Source organism: Aquarana catesbeiana, linkage group LG02, assembly GCF_042186555.1.
Source record: "Aquarana catesbeiana isolate 2022-GZ linkage group LG02, ASM4218655v1, whole genome shotgun sequence".
NCBI lineage: Eukaryota > Metazoa > Chordata > Amphibia > Anura > Ranidae > Aquarana > Aquarana catesbeiana.
The window spans coordinates 342,491,427-342,517,004 of NC_133325.1; the positions used below are offsets into that span (position 1 = coordinate 342,491,427).

At 41.5% G+C, this 25,578-nt stretch overlaps 1 protein-coding gene across 1 annotated transcript in view; it reads left to right on the forward strand.

Moving 5' to 3' along the window:
• Positions 1-25,578, forward strand: part of LOC141129908 (zona pellucida-like domain-containing protein 1) — a 169,507-nt gene that overhangs the window by 142,154 nt on the left and 1,775 nt on the right. Inside the window, exon 9 of the mRNA XM_073617942.1 lies at positions 24,088-24,117. Coding sequence (XP_073474043.1) covers positions 24,088-24,117 — 30 coding nt within the window. The remainder of the gene's footprint in view (positions 1-24,087; positions 24,118-25,578) is intronic.

The window sequence follows — 25,578 nt, forward strand, 5'->3', positions numbered from 1 at the left end:
GAAGGGTGCGGTGAAATGCAATGAGGACGCCACGTTGTTTAGTGGTAGCCGAGGCGGAGAACACTTGGGGATATTTAGAACTGAAGTATTTAGGGGTTGCTTGGATTGAAAAGTGTGTTTCCTGTAGGGCTACTATGCTGGCTTTCAGGTGTGCGAAGGTACGAAAGGCCTTAACCCTTTTATTTGGGGAGTTGAGTCCCTTAACATTAAGGGAGAGTATGTTCAGAGGGGCCATTGATGTGGGTAGGGAGAAATACTAAGGGTAGATGTCTGAGGATCATGTGGCCCACCCGACCTAGTGGAGAATGGGGAAGGAAATGGAAAAAAAAAAGGTGTGAGGAAAAGAAAAAGGAGGGGAGAGAGGATAGAGCATGTTTTTTGTAGAGAAAATAAGGAAGTGTAATAACACTTGGTGCGTTGGACATGTTAGCCCAACAGGTAGATGCCCATACTTCCAGACCAGCCAGCTGGTGAGGGAGCATGTGCATCCTATAGGGGGGTGCAGTGACAATTCCCCGCCGCAGGTCGGGAAAAGTTAAGGAACTGTAGTGCTCAAACAATACAAACAGTATACACTAAGACCGTGTTATTGTATTCAGTTATAAGATATCGGCAATAACCCCACTTTGGTGAGAAAGGTTTCAGTGCCAAACAAGTGGTACATCTGAGTTCAGAATCACCAGGGGGGATAAGGAGATCTAAAAATAATTGGTATCAACTTAACTATGCCAATATATGTTGTATAGTTAGCATTTTTGAAACCTTAGGTTAAACAAGCAAGATTAAACCAAACAAAGCAAAAAGAAAATAAAAAATAAAAAAGAAAAAAGAGTATTCAGAACATATACACCCTATAGTGGGATTAGGGGGATCACATATGTTGAGTCCCGTAACAGTGGGAAATCTTATCAGGACACAAACGTCTGAGTCTCGGTGGTGTGAAATAATAAAAAGAATAGAAAAAATAATAAAAAAGGAATATAAAAAAAAAAAAAAAAAAAATTCACAACTATCTCAGTTCATTGAGATATCAACCGTGAAACCAGGAGTTCTCCTGAGGTGTTGAATAAGAGTATTAGATGTAAGGTTTTTCAGCGAGACGTGTGTGCTTTAGGATCAAAAAGGCTTGCTTGACGAGACGGTGTTCCTTTTCGGATCGAGGAAGGGCCAGCTTGGTTCCGTTTAGGAGTGGCGGTGTAAGGGTAGGCTGCAGAGCGGGCTGGAGTACGTGGTAGCGCAGTTTCGGATTGATGAACAGGGGGCGACAGGTGTAGTGATTCAAGAAGACGCTGCAGTGCTTCTGGGGATGTGGAGGAGTGTTGCTGCCCCTGGTACGTGAACTGAAGAGAAAAGGGGAAACGCCAGGTATATTTTATCTGATGCTGTATCAGGATTTGTAATTGTGGCTTCATGGCTCGCCGTTTAGCAATGGTAAGGGGTGCCAGGTCAGAGAAAAGTTGGTAGTTGTGGTCTTGGAACTGGAGAGCGTCTTTATTCCGAGCTGCTGCGAGTAGTTGTTCTTTTGTGCGGAAAAAATGCCGTCTTGTTGGCGGCGGGTAAGCGCCCTGTGAATTCTGTCAAATTCCAGGCGTTCAATGGGTATGGAAGGACAAAGTTCCTGGAAAAGGGCTGTAGTGAAGGATTGTATATCCTCAACCACTTCAGGGATACCCCGGAGGCGTAAATTTGACCTGCGAGATCTGTTCTCGGCGTCCTCTAAACGTGAGAGCAATGTAGCATTTTCCTCACAGAGGGCTGCCTGTTCCTGAGTATGTTCTTGTATAGTAAGCTCTATATCATCTACTCTGGTTTCCAGGTCTGCTGTGCGCTGACCTAATTCTCGTATCTCCCGTGACAGTCTGTTTGTTATTTGGTCAGATGTGGCTTTCAGGGCCTTGTTTAACATCTTCTCCATGTGTTTCAGAAAATCAGGCTGTGACATACCTTGTTGTGCAGGGATGGGAGAACCGCTGTATATAGAGTCTGCAGCATCATCCTCCTCGCTGTCTGCCTGCTCCGTTCTGGCTGGAGATACAGCTTGCTGTTTGGAGAAGGCTTTCGCCGCCATCTTGGATGAGGCGCGGGCTAGGGCCTCCTTGATCGGTTTGGTCTTATGTTTACCCTTGTGACCCGTCAGAACCATCCCGGTTGTGGCTCAGGTGACGCTGGGGGATGATCGCCGGTATGTAGGTGCGGTTAGGCGGTCTGAGGGCGTTATACGGTCCCGATTCTGCGGCGGGAAGTGCAGAGCTCTAAGAGGTAACGTCCTCCATGCTGAGCCTCGCGCATGCGCCCCCCCCAAACACTTTTTATGACAATAACTTTCATATAAGCCTTTAAAATTAGCACTTTTGATTATTCATGTTCGTGTCCCATAGACTTTAACGGTGTTTGCATGTTCGAACAAACTTTTTTCCTGTTCGCATGTTCTGGTGCGAACCGAACAGGGGGGTGTTCGGCTCATCCCTAGTCATAATCTGTCAATGGGCTTCCCAGCTGACAGCTGAATAAAAAAAACATTTGCCGGTATAAATAGTAAAAAAAATGGTGTGGGGGTCCCCCCAAATCCATACCAGACCCTTATCTGAGCATGCAGCCTGGCAGACTCTGAAAGACCCCTACCCATTCACTAAAAAAGTGTCAAAAATAATAAAAACACAGACAGTTTTTGAAATTCCTTTATTAAAAATAAAAAATAATAAAAAGAGTGTCCCCGATGTAAATCCATTGTCAATCACAATGACCACCACACTGCCGATGTCACAAGGGGGCGGTGCCACCTGGTGACATCACCAGGTGGCCCTGACCTTACCTATATAAGAACTGTCAGATGGTAAGCATCCATTTGGCAGTTTACCTTCACGGCAGGCGGAGCAATTTTTTTTTTTTTTGGGTTGGTGGTGTGGTGGGCATTATGATTGACGATGGATTTACATGGGGGGAAACCGTTTTTTTTTTACAAAAAGGAATAGTCAAAAACTGCCTCTGTATTTTTATTACTTTTTGACACTTTTTTGGTAAATGGGTAGGGGTATAGGCAGGGCCAGGATCTGGGAGCCCCCTTGTTAAAGGGGGCTTCCAGATTCTGATAAGACCCCTGCCCACAGCCCAGAGTTGTGGGGAAGAGACCCTTATCCCCATCAACATGGGGACAACGTGTTTTGGGGTGGGGGGGCAGAGCCCCCATTGCCCCATAGCACCTCCCCATGTTGAGGACATGTGGTCTGGTATGGTTCAGGAGGGGGGGCGCTCACTCATCCCCCCTTTTCTGACCTGCTAAACTGCATGCTCGGATAAGGGTCTGGTATGGATGCCGTTTTTTTCTTTATTTTTTTTAAAAGAGCCAGGTACCGGCAATTGCAACCGCGACTAGTGATTCGACTAGTTTGTTTTTCTTTAGAAATTTCATTTTTGCTCTGCAGCATGTTCTATACATGAAATAGTTAATATACAATTAGAACAACCCTATTATCGTGAACAGACTGTTATTATATTTAATATCTGCAGTTGCAGCTGATACAAAACAAGTGCTTTCACTACACTTAGCTTGGTTTTTATGTTCCATACATGCTGCAGATGCGTCACTTTACAGGCAGACTAAGGGGACCCTCCAGGCACTATAGTTTAAGGTATTTTTCAATTTTATTGTTGCACTTTAAGCATCATTAAAATCACTGCTTCTGAAAAAACTTTGTTTTTTATAATTTTTTTGCATTGATACATGTCCCCCAGGGCAGTACCCGGACACCCATACCCCTTTTATGACCAATTATTTGCATATAAGCCTTCAAAATGGGCACTTTTGTTTTTTCATGTTCGGCTCCCATAGATTTCAATGGAGTTCGCTGTTCAGGGCAGAACTTTTCCCCTGTTCGGGACTTCTGCTGCAAACCGAACAGGGGGGTGTTCGGCCCATCTCTATTTATCACCATATTGGATCACTGGAACACTGCTGCTGTCCTGCTACCATTACCATCAAATGGCACTGCTGCTGGTGTGCCATCTGTTGCTATCTCCTACCACTGATACAGGCCTGCCAGCAATACCATCATATGCAGCCTGTACAGCTTTAGTCTGGTGATTTGGCACTATCAAAGTAACACAACTATTTTTATGCAGCTGCCAAGTTTGAGCATATTTTTCGGCAGTATCATTCCTGCATTGTGCCTCAATGTTTGAATGTATTATGCTGCTACTGTCAAGGTGTCACACATAATGTTGTAACAGCTTTGCCTTGGTTGTAAAATATATAGTGTCTGTTTCAGGCTAAATCATGCTTTATGTTTCCTATTCTGGCCTATGCCAGTGCTCCGTCATTAAAAATGTTTGTGACTATCACCCCACAGTGTTATTTTTGTTATTATTATATCCTGTCTGGTCTCTCCACAATAAATTGCTGGCTGGCAAAAGTTACTAAATGATTTCTTAATTTTTCATTAAATATGAAATTTTCGACTGTAAAACTGCATGTGGTCTGTCATTTTCAAAAAAGGCTTGCATAGTGTGCTGCATGTCTGTGCATTCATTTTACCTCTTGCTTTGACAAAATCCACAATATTTTTTATTTACATCAAAACCTGCCTCATCTTTCCCTCTTCAAATATAGCCTATTAAAAAGGCTTACAAAATGTGCAGCATGTCTTTGCAATATTTTTGCTTCTTGTCTTTGACATAATCAACTATAATTTTTAATACATGTAATACAAGCCTGCTTCAACTCTCCCTATTCAAATATGGTCTGCTAATGCATGATGTGCAGTTTGTCAGTGCAATATTTCTGTCCCTTGTATCAAACAATCCATTATAATTTCTAACGCATGTTAAAATCTTTCCATCTTTAAATGCAGCCTACTAAGAAGGCCTACATGATGTGCAGCGTGTTCAAAATCTTGAACTAGTTAAACTTCAGGCATATAAAAAGACACACATTGATGCCGCTCCATAACCATTAATACATCATTAAATGTATGTTTTAAATGTAAAAAGTGTAAATACTGGAATTAGACCTGGTATCAGCCTCTTGCTGTCCCCTTTACAGCAGAGGTCAGAGTGGGAGAAGGTGAAGTAGTACAGAGAGTCAGTTAGTAGTGCTCATGTGCTATTGTGGGACATGTTGCTAGTTTAGGCCACCGTAGATTGCTTGGTTTTCTTTCCTTCCACCATGTGTGGATGAAAAGGAAATTACTTGATTGCCTCAAGCAGCGCTAAATTATTCTGCCAGTGGGGGGGTGCAGGGAGCTTTCCCCGCCAGCAGAATACAATGGTTACTGCTAGCGGCTATAGCCCCTGTCAGTAATTATATGTGGAAAAATCAGATTGCCTGGGAAAAATTGCTACATCGGGTACAATTAGCCTGCTCATACATGGATCAAAATTTGGCCAGTCCCTGCTAAAATGATTTTACTCCATATATGGCCAGCTTTAGAGAAGAGATTAGACTGACAGAAGGATGAACTCCTCAGTCTTCTGCTTCACCTTCCATTGTCCAGAGTCAGACTGGGGAGAGACAAAACCTGTAAGTATTGATAAAAAAACAAAAAACAAAAAAATTGTAAGTGTTACTTAACTGCAGCAAAGAAAAATTCAGGTCTTCAGTCCCGTCAGACAGGGCTATGATGTGTGGAAGAGCTGTAAAACTATCAGAACTGGGTAAATGGAAACACAAATCCTTTGGGAGATAAAACAGTTCCCGTTATTTTTACAGATATTTATATAGTGCCAAAAGTGAATGCCGTGCTTACATATTTTGGACATTCACATCAGTCCCTGCTCTCAAGGTTCTTACAGTCTAAGGTCCCTACCCCACATGCATACATACACATAACCAATTAAGGAAGGGGATATATCCTCCAGAAGGGGATATAGATACCAGTCTAGGATTAGGCAGGATAGGTCTCCATCCCATTCAGAAGTTGAAAATACTCAAAGAACATTTACTTTTTTAGAGAAAGAGGGGATAGAGGATGGAGCAGCCTGCACCCCCTCTCAGGTAAATACACTGCCCCAAAACAAACAGATGGCAACCAAGCAGAAAAAAAAAGAAGACCCAGAAACAGCCAATAGGGGGCTCTCGCACGAGAAGTCAGAACCGCTAAATATAACAGGTATTGCCTCAATGGCTAATTCTGACATGAAAGTCATAAACCTGTCATCTTTTCCTTTGGCCCAGAGGCACATCCAACTATTGCAAAATGGATGTCCTTCTCACCCATCAGTCGCATGGATGAGTTCACAGTCTATAAGGACGTGGTGCTATACTTAAGGACGATACTCTTTAGATCCCTGTATGAACGGAAGGGCCCTACGGAAATTGTAGGACCCTCCGTCAATGCAGAGGATCAAAATGCGATCGACATTCTCAATTCCTTATTAGAGGAAAGTGAGGACCCAACTAGGAGAACTGCAAACTTAAACATCAAATCTAAGAAAATGCCCCCACAAAAACCGTTGGCTGAGCATGTTCCTTGAGGTGGTACAAACAGATCTGAGTGGGATCTCTTGGAAATACCAAGGCCATGACAATCTCACCCAGGATGAACGCCAAGCATTAATAGAACTGAAGGAAGCCAAACATACCGTCATAAAAAGAAGCGATAAGGGTGACAATGTGGTCCTCATGGATGACACTAACTATGAGGTTGAAGTAAAACGCCTTCTGAGTGATCAAAATACATATCGCAGACTCGATGTTGATCCCTTCCCAAGGGTGGTACATGAACTTAACAGTAAATTGGATGATGCAATGGAAGCGGGTCTTTTGATGAAACGTGAATATGAACATCTGTTTGTAGATGATTTTGATCATTTCTGCGATTCGAGGGCCTCTTGACAGGATTGGTAGTTACCTCGACTCTCTCCTCAAGGAGATGGTTAGTGATCTCAAGACATATGTACAGGACACACGTCATGTGTTGTCAAAAATTGCTGACTTGAAAGTAGAGGGGGAGGCTTGGCTAATAAGTATTGACTTTGAATAGCTATACACTTCAATCCCGCATGAGTGTGGGGTTGCAGCGGTCAAAGGCTTCCTAGATAGATGTTACTCACAGTTTGGACCCCAAAATTAATTTTTGATTGAACTCCTGCAGTTTGCCCTTACTAACAACTTTTTTCAATTTGCCTCGCTCTTCTGTCAGCAGATTAGGGGTACCTCCATGGGGGTGGCATGGGCTCCCGCATATGCCTGCCTCTATCTGGGGTGCTGGGAGGAGGAGGATGTCTTTGGTCTTCCTTTGTACCTCAGCCATGTACATAAATGGCTGAGGTACATCGATGACGTGCTGGTCATTTGGACTGGTGACATTGCCACCCTCCATGGATTCATAGACCAACTTAATGTCAGCGAGCGTAATATACGATTAACGTATACGTATGATCATTCTCAATTGTCATTCCTGGACTGATTGATAAATTGGGTGAAATGTGCAGCGCTTATGTGATCATATAAACCATAACAAATAATATGAGTACAAAAAACGTGAATAATAAATGATGTGCTCAAAAATACTCCAAGCAGTCCTCTATTATGACATGTGATGTCTATAAACAGAGGAACTTGGACGTGTGATGTCCAAAAAAAAAGTCTGTGACAAGCTTCAATCATGTGTGATGATAATCCTCAACCACATGTGGATATAATATAGTGACAGTCTTTAACTTCCAATATGTAAGATGTAATAAAAGTTGATTGTAGATCCACCAAAGACATCAGAAGCTGCTTACCAGAAGGACCCCAGATGATGACTTCTAAGTCGAAATGTGTCGGGAGGATATGCTGAGACCACTGTCTTCTTTTATACAAGCGCTTGATTTTACTGCTAAACACGCGAGTGTGTTTCCTTTGCTTTTCATGTAAAAAAATTTCCATACGGAGTTACGCTATATGCCTTCCTCTTTCTTTTAATGGTGGGGCTGACTGCCTATATCTACTGAGTTCATCCATACCTTACATCTGTTTGGAGGTCCATCTGGAGGTCATATCTGGATACAGCATCTGAACCCCTTGGTATATTATACCAGAAAGCTTGATTGACTCACGAGGTATACACCTATTTGAGTTAAATCCCTCTGGTAAGCAGCATCTGGTGTCTTTGGTGGTGGATTTACTATCAACTGTTATTACATCATACATATTTGAAGTTAAAGACTGTCACTATATTATATCCACATGTGGTTAAGGTTTATCATCACACATGATTGAAGCTTGTCACTGACTTTTTTTTGGACATCACATGTCCAAGTTCCTCTGTTTATAGACATCACATGTCATAATAGAGGACTGCTTGGAGTATTCTTGAGCACATCATTTATTATTCACGTTTTTTGTACTCATATTATTCGTTATGGTTTATTTGATCACATAAGTGCTGCACATTTCACCCAATTTGTCATTTTTGCAACTTTATCCACTGCTGTGCTGGCTGCTTTAGTTTTTTTTTTTTAAATTTTTGTTTGATTTCTTTTATAGACAGCGCGGTATATATTTGTTTATAATTTACTGGACTTATTGATAAGACTGGAAAATGGTAAAATCAGCACATGTACATTCTGCAAGAAGACGGCTGCAAATACTCTTCTACAGGCAGATAGACACCATCCCCCTTGGCAAAAGATGGAATCCTCACCGGGCAATTCATGAGGATAAAGCGTAATTGCTCTGGAACCATGGACTTGCAGAGAGAATGCAAAGATCTGTATGTGAGATTCCATGAACGGGGTTACTCTCACAGGCAGATCCATAATGTGAAATGCAAGGCGTTTGCACGAAGCAGAGAAAGCTTGCTCCTCATGGATCCCAATTTAAAAACTGAAAAACAACTTGAACCTGGCCCTGTAAGATTGATCACCACATATGGTGCCCAATGGGACACCGTACGGAGAACTCTAGAAAAACACTGGAGCATCTTAACAAGCAAAAAGGATTTGGCAAAGATTGTGGGTGATGGGCCTAAATGGTGGCTCGTAGGCCCAAGAATTTGGCAGACATCCTCATCCATTCAGAGCACATCAGACAGCATAACTCCACCTGGCTGTCTGATTATCCTCGATGCAAAGGGATGTTTCCATGCACTAAATGCCAAGCGTGTCCTTTTGTTGACAGGACAGATGGAAGGTGAGAATAGGGGAGCATCATAGAGACATTAACAGGGAGAAGGAGAAGGATTTAGAGAAGAAGAAGGAAGAGAGACCAGTGGCAAAGCATTTTGCCCAATACCATCAAGGTATAACTGATGGGTTTAAAGGTGAAGGGGGATCTACGTCTTAAAATTACCAATGAGGAGGGGGATTTCAATCATGTCCTACTGCAAAAAGAAAAGTGGTGGATCTTCACGTTGAAACCCCTCGCCCCCTTGGGTATGAACACTGAATTAAATTAATAGCCTTTTTTGGATCAATGATGGCCGTTTCAAATCCTTCATCCCACGCAATGTGGCTGTTTCTTCCCTTTGCCTTTTGTTTCCCTCTCTTTCCTTTCCTCTCTTTCCTTTTCGTCCTCGCTCCCCTGCCTGTTGTCTTTTTTGGTCTCACCCTGTCTTCCCTTGATCTCCTTTTTTTGTTATTTTCTACTGCACACTGTTGGCATATATGAGAGTGCTTTTTATTGGTGCCCTATATGGACTTTTTCATTGAATCCTTCTTATTTCTTCTTTTTTTGTTTTCTTCTGCCTTCCCTCTTATTCTGTTCCCCCACCTATTCCTCCTCTGTTCTATCGTTCTTATGTATGGAATAATATCTACTACTAGATTGACTTTGGAGGTATGGTGGGTGCTCCATGGGTGAAGACCTCCTCCGTTATCAAACCGGGAGCACTGGTCACCCGTGGTGCCACTGCTGTATTTGTCAGCCTATATTCATTCATCTTTGGGTTACCTTTATTTGTTATCTTCATCTGTATTTTTCATTTTTATTTTTACTCTGAGTTTATTGTTATGTTTGTGTTTATTTTCATCTCTTACTTAAATGGATATGATTATAGATATGACTGCCTGGACTTTGCTATCGCCCCTTCCATGTACTAGCAATGGACTGCCTATATGTATCAAGTATCTGACAAAAAAACACATTGAAGACGAACAGCTGAGCTTCTTTTTAGCTTGTACCTGTTTACTATGTTTTGAAGAAATCAGTATCAGGAGGGGTGGCCTTACCTTGATAGAATAAAAGGGAGAGGTGAACGCCTGTCCCCTCCCCGTCCAGACGAAGCTATGTAACACACCGTTGCGAAACGCGTTGACGTCATCACGGTCGGGAGATGCCACTCGAGTGATCCCCCAGCTTAAGCGGGATGTGGAGAGCTGCAAACTGAATGCCTGGTCTGCATACACTCACTTGAACATCTTCCTGACTATACCGCTTCAATTCGGATGAAAATCTGGAGTGCACCGTATACCGCACATTATACCTAATAGGGTCCTTTTGCAATTTTTAATCTGCAGACACAGATTTTCATATGAGAAACGCAGCGTAATCATCTCACTTACAGGTGACACAACCATTATCATTTAAGCATTTGTCTCTGGAAGACTTTAGTGCTTTATTTGAACTGCATGATTTATATGCTGGTCCAATCTTGAGACAGCCACATGTGAGTGATATGAGACCATTGATGACATCATGCACATTATAGCTACATGTAATGCTAATCTGTATCCGTATTATCAATAATACTTCAACTGAGTACACATTATGTAATAGCTACTAGGAAACCGTTTACCAGTGTCCGTTCTACATCTGAATCCAGATTCCCTTTGATGCTCAGACCTGGTTCCAGTAGCAAGGTTTCTTCTCCAGGAACTTCGTCCTCTCCATAGACGTTATGATTCCAATGCATGCACTTGACCTAATATGTGCTTTTTTTATATGAGAACAACCAAGGATGAATGAATTGCCCTCCAGTTTGGATATCATTTGGGACACTGGAAAATCTGTCAGCTATGCACACAGTATCCACAATCCTTCCACACCCCTGGGGGCCACACATGTTTTGTGCTCCATGCATCCTTATGGACTGTAGGAGCTTAACTATCTGATTCACAGCAAGACCAGCTTTTTTACATAGCTTTTAATTGCTGAGGTATCCTTTTTATCTATGTAGTTTTGATATTTAATAAAATACGAGGAAATTTTATTCCGTCTTGATCCTTAAGTGCCCGCTACAGCCTTGGTAGCCATCTTTCTTTCCTTGGGAGGTCTCGACTTTTGTGACCCTCCTTGGAAAATATTTTGTTTATGCTGTTTTTTTGGTTACGGCTGTAGCCTCTACAACAAGGGGAGTGGTATTGGATCGGCAATCATCACTACACAGGTGGACGTTTGGTGGGAGTTTGGTTTCTTTTTTTGAAAGAAAAATTCAGGTCTTCAGTCCTGTCAGACAGGGCTGAGAGTTGTGGCAGAGCTGTGAAACTATCAGAACTGGATAAATGGAAACACAAATCCTTTGGGGGATAAAACAGTTCCCGTTATTTTTACAGATATTTGTATAGTGCCAAAAATGAATGCCGTGCTTACATATTTTGGACATTCACATCAGTCCCTGCTCTCAAGGTTCTTACAGTCTAAGGTCCCTACCCCACATGGATACATACACATAACCAATTAACATGTCAGAATGTTTGGAATGTGGGAGGAAACATATTCAAACACAGGGAGCGCATGCAAACTCCATGCAGGTAGTGTTGAGGTTGGGTTTTGGACCATTACTGCAAGGCAGGAGTGCAAACTACCAAGCCACTGTGCTGTTTGCAATTCCATATGTATATTTAACTGTTTACCTGGCATTCTGCTTTAAAAAGACTCTGTCACACAGCAACATTTCTATAAATTATGTGTTCCATACTAGTTCCAGGGCAGTAACCAACTGAATAGGTTTTGCTTTACCTCTTCAAAACTAGTATGTGATGTGTAAATTGGAGTTATTTTGGGGTCTTTTGTTTGATGACAGAGTTCCCTTTAAATTTATGCACAATAATAGAAGAGCAAAAACCCAACACCTTTTCCACACCAAGGCAGAAGTACTTTGGAAAGCATCCCTCAGATCCATCAGTATCTCTCAGTCGATAACACTGTAAGCCACTAATCAATAATCCAGCAAACAAGTACTTATGAAATGAAGTGCTCTTATCATTTCTCCAGAAGATGAATTCTTAACAGATATTTTGTCTGAAGTGGAAAACACTTTATAGCAGACCTGGAAAGATAACAGGCAAGGAACTTTTAATTAAAGACTACAACCAGTGCATGTTAATGTCAGTAGGTGTGTTTACAGCCTATCCTGCTGTTTCAGTGTAGTATTTATTTTTTAGGATGATTATATTGTATAAAAACTAAAGTGACAAAAATTGTACACAGAACTGGCAGAAAAAATGCACAGTCCATTGAAATTAATGTTGCTGCTCCAAAGCTAAATGATTCAACAAATATCATAAGCCCATTTGGACTGGAGAAATAGGAACCTTATAACTACTGGATTTAGATGAGCCAAAAACCTGACTATTATACATTTTAAAACATGCCCATACAGAAAACAGAAATAAACAGTTTAGAAATCAAAAAGTAACAATATCTTGGCAATATTTTTGTTAAATACCTACTAGAAAAGAAGATAATTTGTCAACTAATCCCAATAAATAATCATCAGCAAATAAAAATAAAATAAGAATTGTCAATACAGAATTTATCAACATGCACCAGGATGTCTCTGTAGTTTGCTCCATTGTTATTTTTCTAAATTGTTAGAGCAAAGCTGCAGGAAAGATGATGCAGACTTGGGCATAATAGGTTTTGATAAATGATAAGGGAATTATCTCACCTGATATTAAAAGTGAGCAAACAGGACCTGTGGAGTAAAACTGGCTATAAATGTATAGTATAGGCTGAATGCTGAAAAAAGTCAGGCTGAACAGATTCCTCCATTCGCCCTCATTCACATTGGAGGCTGGTTTAAATTTGTGTGAGTTCAGCCAAACTCGCGCAATTTCAAACCCACACTTTATTGAAAGTTCGGGGGTGATTTGAAAGACATCTGAGCGGGTTCATGCACAGATGTCTATTGAAATCACCCCTGAAGTCGCCAAAAGTAGTGTAGGAACTACTTTTGGAAATCGGTGGGGCACCGATTTGGCAGGAGCCAAACTCAGGAACTGAATAATATTTGTACAGTGTATAGCCAGCTTAGGTCAAGAAAAGATACTTTGGCATGTAAATTGTTAAACTTTTTTTAAAAATTTTTTTAATAAGGGGAATGAGAAAGAAATCTTCAAAAGAGCTCAATATGAAAACAAAACCAGCTATGATAGTTAAAAATTGGGATACTTTAGGAAAAATGTATAGAAGTAGGGTTTCTAAAGACAGGGAACTATGTATTATTAATATAATTTTGTGTGATGTATGTAAGCACAGCTATATTTATGTAAACATTGTAGTGAGTTTAAGGAAATGTATGCAATTTTGTACATATTTATTTTGAGGACTAGGAAAAAAATATACTGCTCTGTGTAGCTCCAAACACACAATGTTCAGTTAGAGAAGTTACTGCTATTTTTTCTCTTTAGAAAAAAATAGTAAAAAAAATAGCTAAAGAATTGACACTTAAATAAAATAGAAACAAAACCTTTCAAGTCTGCCTGTAAACAGTAGATTATTATCATATGGTTGGCCTGAGATGAGGTACTGCACAATAGACTGATTTATTTTGTCCTGTTTATATTACCATATTATATGACTACATATGCATGTTTTATATTAAATATTACCATTATTATCATTATAGTATATGCAATATATATCCATCTTTCTATATATCTAGCTATCTATCTATAGTATATTGATATATATTGTATATTTGGGAGTTCACGTGAGGTATACTTTTTATGTACATTTTATAGATTCTATTTTGGAGCTTTCTAATCATTTTTGAATTTATGCAGCTTCCTCTTCTTGTTTACTGATGTATGGCTATGAATTTATTTAAAATCTTGGAGCAGGCTGAATATTTCTTTCCCTGTCTTCCCTATACAATGTCACAAAGGAGTTGGCATAAGAAGTATGGGAATAAGTAAAACAACATATGTTTATATCTGTAAAGGGAGACACTCATAGTATATTGGACATAATACAGCCACCCGTACAGGAAAATACACCATACAGGTTGAGAAATCATTTTAAAACAGCACAGCACATGGCCTTGTCATCGTTTTGCTGTCTCAGAACAGACAGTGCCCGTCTTCCAATTTATTTAGTTCCAGTGAGGACAGATTAATCATTATTACAATGTTCCATTTGTGAAAAGGGCATGCAATTGGTACAAAGCATTGCTCCCTAAAGCCACAAAATACTGACCTTTCTGAAGTTTCAGCTGCTGTACATGATATGACTAAGAAGTATACTTGCAAAAAAGTATATAAATGTGAAAAGCTCAGATTCAAATTGCATTTAATATTGTATTCAACTGAAACTATGGGGAGTCATTATTGATCTAAGTATTAATGTAACTTAGGTAAATTGTTTCATTCCTATTTCCACTTAATATGCAGTAAGTTATGCCATGGCTGTTATTTCAAATTTGCTATACAGTACACTATTTCTCAAAGTGCGTGCTATGTACCATTAGTGGTGCACTTCCTTTCTCTGATAGGTACATGGCATTGTTTGGCATCTAAAGGGAGAACTATATTAGAATATACTCACTCTATATTAAGCATACACTGGAAAATGAGAATTTCTTAAAGTGAACATGTGTCTTGCCTAAGCAGGGCAAAGTAACAAGTTCACTTAAAGTGTATCTTACCTCAACATTTCATATTCCTAATATGTAACTGTTGTATCATGTTAAAAAGTTCCCTGTTCTCTTTGTATTTCTTGTTTGTGTGAAATACCTGACAGTCCCCCTTCTTCCCAAGTTTTAAAATGACTATTCAAAGTAAAGAAGTATACCGTATCTATACCAGTGTGGTCAGTTTTCAGGCTGTGCTGGGAGAACAGCCTCCCTGTCCTACAATGGTCAGACTTGTATATGTTTACATACATACACAGTGTATACAAATGTTTTCTCTTGCATTTCTATTTTAAACTGAATGGGTTGCTTTACATGGTGAACATTCACCTAAGCTTTAACTTCTAACACACCTTCCCTGTTGCTACTAGTTTTTCCCTGCCCTTTGCTCCCCTTCCACTTCATTAGAAAACAAAAAGCCATGGGACTCTATCTGCCATGGGAAGAAATCATGGAATGAAAGAGATTGAATCACAAGCTCTCAATGCCCATTTTTGCAGAACTCAAATACACAGAATTAAAAAAGCCTTGTTTATCCAGAAAGATAATGCTCCTAATTGTTGGAGATGTGGTGATCAAATCAGGAATTTATTCCATATATGCGGAGCAGTAAAAATTAACACAGATTTTGAAATTTAGTTTCTGCTTTTTTAACATATCTTATGGGAAATTTACTTCTTCTAACTTTATCTTAAGCCTGCCTAGGGCTATTAGGTCTGAATTTAGACATCTATCATATTCATCATGGAATAGTTGTGGCACATATTCTTATTGCAGCAAGACTCACCCCAGTGAGTCATTGGAAATCTAATATTACCCCCAACTTATCTAACATCAAAAGATTGAACTTAAGGTCAATTTGAGTTAATGTTGGCTTATAAGAATTATAACATTAAAACATTTATGAAAATCTGGCAAACATGGCTTGCACATCCTAAAGCTTCTAAATATTTTAGAGAGCAATTTTCGATGCATTACTAAATGTATACTATATCCTTTCCATTGAGACATGGGAAGGAAGTTTAACAAGACATGTGGCCACTCATTTAAATTAGAAGAAAAGAGGTTTAACCTTAAAGTACCTAGAGGCTTCTTTACTGTAAGAGCGGCAAGGATGTGGAATTCGCTTCCACAGGCAGTGGTCTCAGTGGGGACATCAATAGTTCAAAAATAGCATCAAAACTATTAGATAAGCACCTGAACTACTGCAACATACAGGGATATACAATGTAATACTGACATATGATCACACACATAGGTTGGACTTGCTGGACTTGTGTCTTTTTTCAACCTCACCTACTAAGTAACTTTGTAACATACATATTGTGTAGCTTCTAATTTCCTCTGTCTATATTTGTTGATTTACTTAGTGAATTTATATGTATATAACCTGTTTACAGTCTGACCCCAAATGGTGTAACAGGTATTACTTTTAGTAATGTAGCAGAGTTCCGGGCCTCCAGAGGCCTAATGGTGACCTCAAGAGTTAGGGAGAGCTGACATCCTTCCTTGTAAATTGGGTTACCAGGCATGGTGAGTGTAATGCAAGATGAAATGATGGGCGCCAGTCAGTTTTTGAATGCAGACAAGAGATTTATTGTCTCTTAACAAGAACTGTGGGAGAGCAGGTTAGGGCCAGGACACCCCTAGGTAGATGCAATGTTAATTGGCAGACTCTGAGACACTATAGGAAAACAGCTATACAGGGAAAGGCCTCCAGCCAGATGCCATGTCTGTATAGGTAGGACCGCTGTCTCCTATGGCACAGAACTTGTAACAGTCACTAAATGCAGTTGTACCTATCGCTTGGTAACACAGAACAGTCCATTTCTTATCTCACAGTATCCCACTGTAGGTTTTCAATCACTGAGCTCCCAGTCTCTCACTAGACTTCCAGATCCTAGTCATCCCCGGATCTTCTGAGCTCTTCCACAACTATGCCGCTATATACTCCTCAAGTGTCACCCCCACTAGCCAGCTGTGTCCCTGGCTTGGCACCTGCTGAAGCTTTGCCACTTCTTCACTGTCCCCAGCTGGTGAGAAGACTGCTCTGGTACTTGCTCAAGCTTACTCACTGTAGTCTCCGGTTATAAGGTGGATGGTCCCTTAGTGGTAACTGCTTCCCCTTTACCTCGGATCACAACTGGTTCCCCGTCCGGCGAAACCTTCACAGCTTGGTTGGACTCCAATCCTGTAGTCCCAACCCTACGCTGCTTCTCCTGCTCTAGTATAGGCCTCAGGCAGCCTAGCAGCCAGGTGTCTCTGGGATAGGCCTTAGGCTTACGGCCCAGCAGCCGGGGACAACATAACACACGTCCACCCAGACAACCGTCCAGGTGTCACAGAACCCCGATCACCTGGCACCACCCAAATAAATAGGCTTTCCCAGCAGGCCAAGGGACTAAAGAAACCCCTATTGGCTGAGACATCCCATCCATTCATAATCTTTCCTTGCTATGCCCTTGTCGATCTGATGTTACCAGCCACAATGCCACCTAGTGACAGAAGATAAAAGTGCAACAATTCCAGAATTAGGGAGAAGTCAGTGGATCTCCTAACAATTAGCTACGACAATTACTACCTGGCAAACTAAATTTGTAAGCAACCCTGCCTAAACACCAGGGTGTTACATCAATGATACCTAAACTGTAAAAATCTAACAATGCTTCAGAGGTTTGGATACTTGACAGTTATTCACTACTGTCTATTGATATTCTGGTAATGTTGTTTTTTACGTTAAAAACCTAATAAAAATGTATTAACCACTTGCCGACCGCCTCACGCATATATACGTGAGCAGAATGGCACGGGCAGGCAAAATCACGTACCCATACGTGATTGCCTTCCCGCGGGCGGGGGGTCCCATCGGACCCCCCCCGGTGCCAGCAGCGGTCAGCATTTGGCTAGGAGCGATGAGAGACGAGGGGGAGACCATCCAATCGTGGCCCCCCCTCGCGATAGCTCCCAGCCAATGAGGAACATCCCCTGCCTGTGTATAGTACACACAGGCAGATGATGTGATGTCATCTCTCCTCAGCTCGGCAGTTTCCGTTCTAGCGCCGAGGAGAGAAGACATGTAAGTGCACCAACACACACACACACAGTAGAACATGCCAGGCACACAAAACACCCCCGATCCCCCCCGATCGCCCCCCGATCCCCCCCCAATCACCCCTCCCTGTAACACTGACACCAAGCAGTATTTTTTTTTTTTTTTCTGATTACTGCAGGGTGTCAGTTAGTGATAGTTAGTGTGGTAGGACAGTGAGTGTTACCCCCCTTTAGGTCTAGGGTACCCCCCTAACCCCCCCTAATAAAGTTTTTACCCCTTGATCACCCCCTGCCACCAGTGTCGCTAAGCGATCATTTTTCTGATCGCTGTATTAGTGTCGCTGGTGACGCTAGTTAGGAACGTAAATATTTAGGTTCGCTGTCAGCATTTTATAGCGACAGGGACCCCCATATACTATCTAATAAATGTTTTAACTCCTTGATTGCCCCCTAGTTAACCCTTTCACCACTGAGCACCGTATAACCATTACGGGTGACGCTGGTTAGTTCGTTTATTTTTCATAGTGTCAGGGCACCCGCCGTTTATTACCGAATAAAGGTTTAGCCCCCTGATCGCCCGGCGGTGATATGCGTCGCCCCAGGCAGCGTCAGATTAGCGCCAGTACCGCTAACACCCACGCACGCAGCATACGCCTCCCTCAGTGGTATAGTATCTGAACGGATCAATATCTGATCCGATCAGATCTATACTAGCGTCCCCAGCAGTTTAGGGTTCCCAAAAACGCAGTGTTAGCGGGATCAGCCCAGATACCCGCTAGCACCTGCGTTTTGCCCCTCCGCCCGGCCCAGCCCAGCCCACCCAAGTGCAGTATCGATCGATCACTGTCGCTTACAAAACGCTAAACGCATAACTGCAGCGTTCGCAGAGTCAGGCCTGATCCCTGCGATCGCTAACAGTTTTTTTGGTAGCGTTTCGGTGAACTGGCAAGCACCAGCCCCAGGCAGCGTCAGGTTAGCGCCAGTCGCGCTAACACCCACGCACGCACCGTACACCTTCCTTAGTGGTATAGTATCTGAACGCATCAATATCTGATCCGATCAGATCTATACTAGCGTCCCCAGCAGTTTAGGGTTCCCAAAAACGCAGTGTTAGCGGGATCAGCCCAGATACCTGCTAGCACCTGCGTTTTGCCCCTCCGCCCAGCCCAGCCCACCCAAGTGCAGTATCGATCGATCACTGTCACTTACAAAACACTAAACACATAACTGCAGCGTTCGTAGAGTCAGGCCTGATCCCTGCGATCGCTAACAGTTTTTTTGGTAGCGTTTTGGTGAACTGGCAAGCACCAGCCCAAGGCAGCGTCAGGTTAGCGCCAGTCGCGCTAACACCCACGCACGCACCGTACACCTCCCTTAGTGGTATAGTATCTGATCAGATCAATACCTGATCCGATCAGATCTATACTAGCGTCCCCAGCAGTTTAGGGTTCCCAAAAACGCAGTGTTAGTGGGATCAGCCCAGATACCTGCTAGCACCTGCGTTTTGCCCCTCCACCCAGCCCGGCCCAGCCCACCCAAGTGCAGTATCGATCGATCACTGTCACTTACAAAACACTAAACGCATAACTGCAGCGTTCGCAGAGTCAGGCCTGATCCCTGCGATCGCTAACAGTTTTTTTGGTAGCGTTTTGGTGAACTGGCAAGCACCAGCGGCCTAGTACACCCCGGTCATAGTCAAACCAGCACTGCAGTAACACTTGGTGACGTGGCGAGTCCCATAAGTGCAGTTCAAGCTGGTGAGGTGGCAAGCACAAGTAGTGTCCCGCTGCCACCAAGAAGACAAACACAGGCCCGTCGTGCCTATAATGCCCTTCCTGCTGCATTCGCCAATCCTAATTGGGAACCCACCACTTCTGCAGCGCCCGTACTTCCCCCATTCACATCCCCAACCAAATGCAGTCGGCTGCATGAGAGGCATTTTCTTTATGTCCTCCCGAGTACCCCTACCCAACAAACCCCCCCAAAAAAGATGTTGTGTCTGCAGCAAGCGCAGATATAGGCGTGACACCCGCTATTATTGTCCCTCCTGTCCTGACTATCCTGGTCTTTGCATTGGTGAATGTTTTGAACACTACCATATACTAGTTGAGTATTAGCGTAGGGTACAGCATTGCACAGACTAGGCACACTTTCACAGGGTCTCCCAAGATGCCATCACATTTTGAGAGACCCAAACCTGGAACCGGTTACAGTTATAAAAGTTAGTTACAAAAAAAAAGTGTAAAAAAAAAAAAAAAAACACATACAAAAATATAAAATAAAAAAAAATAGTTGTCATTTTATTGTTCTCTCTCTCTCTATTCTCTCTCTATTGTTCTGCTCTTTTTTACTGTATTCTATTCTGCAATGTTTTATTGTTATTATGTTTTATCATGTTTGTTTTTCAGGTCTGCAATTTTTTATACTTTACCGTTTACTGTGCTTTATTGTTAACCATTTTTTTGTCTTCAGGTACGCCATTCACAACTTTGAGTGGTTATACCAGAATGATGCCTGCAGGTTTAGGTATCATCTTGGTATCATTCTTTTCAGCCAGCGGTCGGCTTTCATGTAAAAGCAATCCTAGTGGCTAGTTAGCCTCTAGACTGCTTTTACAAGCAGTGGGAGGGAATGCCCCCCCCCCCACCGTCTTCTGTGTTTTTCTCTGGCTCTCCTGTCTCAACAGGGAACCTGAGAATGCAGCCGGTGATTCAGCCAGCTGACCATAGAGCTGATCAGAGACCAGAGTGGCTCCAAACATCTCTATGGCCTGAGAAACCGGAAGCTACGAGCATTTTATGACTTAGATTTTGCCGGATGTAAACAGCGCCATTGGGAAATTGGGAAAGCATTTTATCACACCGATCTTGGTGTGGTCAGATGCTTTGAGGGCAGAGGAGAAATCTAGGGTCTAATAGACCCCAATTTTTTCAAAAAAGAGCACCTGTCACCACCTATTGCTATGATAGGGGATATTTACATTCCCTGAGATAACAATAAAAATGATTTAAAAAAAAAAAAAAATGAAAGGAACAGTTTAAAAATAAGATAAAAAAGCAAAAAAATAATAAAGAAAAAAAAAAAAAAAAAAAAAAAAAAAAGCACCCCTGTCCCCCCTGCTCTCGCGCTAAGGCGACCGCAAGCGTCGGTCTGGCGTCAAATGTAAACAGCAATTGCACCATGCATGTGAGGTATCACCGCGAACGTCAGATCGAGGGCAGTAATTTTAGCAGTAGACCTCCTCTGTAAATCTAAAGTGGTAACCTGTAAAGGCTTTTAAAGGCTTTTAAAAATGTATTCAGTTTGTCGCCACTGCACGTTTGTGCGCAATTTTAAAGCATGTCATGTTTGGTATCCATGTACTCGGCCTAAGATCATCTTTTTTATTTCATCAAACATTTGGGCAATATAGTGTGTTTTAGTGCATTAAAATTTAAAAAAGTGTGTTTTTTCCCCAAAAAATGCGTTTGAAAAATCGCTGCGCAAATACTGTGTGAAAAAAAAAAATTAAACACCCACCATTTTAATCTGTAGGGCATTTGCTTTAAAAAAATATATAATGTGTGGGGGTTCAAAGTAATTTTCTTGCAAAAAAAAAAAATTTTTTCATGTAATCAAAAAGTGTCAGAAAGGGCTTTGTCTTCAAGTGGTTAGAAGAGTGGGTGATGTGTGACATAAGCTTCTAAATGTTGTGCATAAAATGCCAGGACAGTTCAAACCCCCCCCAAATGACCCCATTTTGGAAAGTAGACACCCCAAGCTATTTGCTGAGAGGCATGTCGAGTCCATGGAATATTTTATATTGTGACACAAGTTGCGGGAAAGAGACAATTTTTTTTTTTTTTTTTTGCACAAAGTTGTCACTAAATGATATATTGCTCAAACATGCCATGGGAATATGTAAAATTACACCCCAAAATACATTCTGTTGCTTCTCCTGAGTACGGGGATACCACATGTGTGGGACTTTTTGGGAGCCTAGCCGCGCACGAGACCCCGAAAACCAAGCACCGCCTTTAGGCTTTCTAAGGGCGTAAATTTTTGATTTCACTCTTCACTGCCTATCACAGTTTCGGAGGCCATGGAATGCCCAGGTGGCAAAAACAAAAACCCCAAATGACCCCATTTTGGAAAGTAGACATCCCAAGCTATTTGCTGAGAGGTATAGTGAGTATTTTGCAGACCTCACTTTTTGTCACAAAGTTTTGAAAATTGAAAAAAGAAAAAAAAAAATTTTTCTTGCCTTTCTTTATTTTCAAAAACAAATGAGAGCTGCAAAATACTCACCATGCCTCTCAGCAAATAGCTTGGGGTGTCTACTTTCCAAAATGGGGTCATTTGGGGGGGGTTTGTGCCACCTGGGCATTCCATGGCCTCCGAAACTGTGATAGGCAGTGAAGAGTGAAATCAAAAATTCACGCCCTTAGAAATCCTGAAGGCGGTGATTGGTTTTCGGGGCCCCGTACGCGGCTAGGCTCCTAAAAAGTCCCACACATGTGGTATCCCCATACTCAGGAGAAGCAGCTAAATGTATTTTGGGGTGCAATTCCACATATGCCCATGGCCTGTGTGAGCAATATATCATTAAGTGACAACTTTGTGCAAAAAAAAAAAAAATTTGTCACTTTCCCGCAACTTGTGTCAAAATATAAAACATTCCATGGACTCAACATGCCTCAAAGCAAATAGCTTGGGGTGTCTACTTTCCAAAATGGGGTCATTTGGGGGGGGTTTATGCCATCTGGGCATTTTATGGCATTCAAAACTGTGATAGGTAGTGAGGAGTAAAATCAAAAATGTACGCCCTTAGAAATCCTGAAGGCAGTGATTGGTTTTCGGGGCCCCGTACGCGGCTAGGCTCCCAAAAAGTCCCACACATGTGGTATCCCCATACTCAGGAGAAGCAGCTAAATGTATTTTGGGGTGCAATTCCACATATGCCCATGGCCTGTGTGAGCAATATATCATTTAGTGACAACTTTTTGTAATTTTTTTTTTTGTCATTATTCAATCACTTGGGACTAAAAAAATTAATATTCAATGGGCTCAACATGCCTCTCAGCAATTTCCTTGGGGTGTCTACTTTCCAAAATGGGGTCATTTGTGGGGGTTTTGTACTGCCCTGCCATTTTAGCACCTCAAGAAACGACATAGGCAGTCATAAATTAAAGGCTGTGTAAATTCCAAAAAATGTACCCTAGTTTGTAGGCGCTATAACTTTTGCGCAAACCAATAAATATACACTTATTGACATTTTTTTTACCAAAGACATGTGGCCGAATACATTTTGGCCTAAATGTATGACTAAAATTGAGTTTATTGGATTTTTTTTAGAACAAAAAGTAGAAAATATCAATTTTTTTCAAAATTTTCGGTCTTTTTCCGTGTATAGCGCAAAAAATAAAAACGGCAGAGGTGATCAAATACCATCAAAAGAAAGCTCTATTTGTGGGAAGAAAAAGACGCAAATTTCGTTTGGGTACAGCATTGCATGACCGCGCAATTGGCAGTTAAAGCGACGCAGTGCCAAATTGTAAAAAGTGCTCTGGTCAGGAAGGGGGTAAATCCTTCCTGGGCTGAAGTGGTTAAATAAAAAAAAAAAATAGAAAAAAAATGCTGTTTAGACTTGCATGATAAACTTGCATGATAACTCTTTATCATACTATGAGTGTATACAGCTTAGCAAGGAAAATAGGGGTGCAAAGTTAGCTTTGCCTTGCATGCGCAAATTACAGGTTTACTGAACTCCAGGTATGACCGTAATTGCATGCTTATATTGGTTCAGGTTGGACGAATGTAAGTGCACATATCTCATACCTGAGTGACCACTGCGGAAGCTAGCAATGTCTGTAGTATGCAGAGTTACAATAGTGATCTCAACAATCTTCTGGGTCCTGTGCTGAGGGGCCGCCCCACTGCACACTGACCACAGGGGGTTGCTCTATTGGCACTGCCACCATTATTTATTTTTTTATTTTCAGTAAATTGTGACATCAACCCCCTCCTCTCTACCTCATCCAATCAGCTATCACTGTGGTAGCATTGACTACTATATTTATTTCCAGCTTCCCCAGTACCCCATCTGTTATGAAATGGACATACTTACATTGGTTCAAGTTTGATCAATGTAAGTATTTAAGCAGGATCATACCTGGAGTTCAGTTTTAAGCCAAAGACTGAAAAATATGCACTGTGCCTTATTCGCCATTTTTGATTTTATGTATTGTGAAAACAGCTAACTGCAAGTATTATTTGTTTATTACAGATGAAACTCCAACAAACAACTCCCAGCTTGGTAAGTCAGTGTATTATTGCTGTAGTGAAAAATAAAGAAAACTGTACCATGCGTTTCAGTGCAGACAAATGTACTGTGTTTGCGACCTGCATTTGGGGCGTTGTTAAGTTAACACTGGTACCCACTGAAATGCGTTTTGAATGCTGTATGGGAAACGTGGGTTTCCCACACCGCATTCTGATGTGAAATGCCCCTTCATTTTTTTTCTTAAATAAAAAAACTACATTCATTTTTTATATTTGCCTGGAGTACTGCTTTAAGGAGCATTCTTCTAAAATAGCCATTTTCAAACAGATCAAGAGTTTTTGCTGCAGCTTTAGTACTGGTAGTACGTGGTAGTGGTTTGCTTGGGCATCAGTGGTTTCTATGCAGAGCTGCTCCAGATTTTGCACTCTCCAGCTTTAGTAAATCAAACCCAGTGACCCTGCAACATAGAGTAGGCAAGTGGAGTGCCTGTGATAAACAGAGAGCATTCCAAACTATCCGCAGAGAGGGGGAAGCACATTGAGACCTATATTTTACTTATAGGTAAAAAGATTAAGGTCAGGGCACATATTTACTTACTGTGAGGGGATGTACACAATTTGAAGAGTGCTTGCAGCACTGGGATTCTGGGATCACTGTCTTTTGAGATTGCACTTGGATTTATTATCATGGTGTACAAGCATGTGAAGAATATATTAGAAGTGGATGAAGACACTATAGTATGGAACTGTTTGGGCACTTATGTATTATAATTTAATTTACTGGTGTAAAATGTGTTGCTTGTGGGTAAGAATAACACATTGAGACACTGTGGTGAAGTTAATATATATGTTATCTAATATTCTCAGCAGCGCAACATGGTATAATTACCTGTTTATTGAGATTGGTGGGGAACACATACACCTAAGTGATTGCAGCAGCTGAAGAGGGGGATTTTCAGAATGTTTTCAAATTGTATTTTTATGTATTGGCAGTGCATGAGTGGTTTCTTGTTTTACTTTATGTGCATGCTTGGATAAGGGTCTGGTATGGATTTTGGGGGAAGCCCCACATCATTTTAAAAAAAAAATTGGCTTGGGGTTCCCCTCAAAATCCATACCAGAACTCTACAACAAAATTGAAAAACAAAAAATGGCATGGGGTCCCCCTTAAAATCCACCTGGTATGGATTTGGGGGTGGCATGCTTTTTTTTTCTGATTGTATTTGTGTTCAAAACTGATGAGATGTGCTCAGATTCAGATGTGTTCCCATAGAAGGCAATGAGCCTGGAATTCACATTTGAATCAGAAAATGTACAGGACTTAAATTCAGAGCAAATTCACACTGCTGCTGCACCGCATATATGTGAACCGGCTCCATATATGTGAACCGGCTCCATAGAAAGCTGGTTTGGTTCACATGGCATGCGAATCTGAGTTAAGGTTAGTAGGGGGGAGAGGTCATTGCTAGGGTGACAAAACCTAGGAATAAGTATT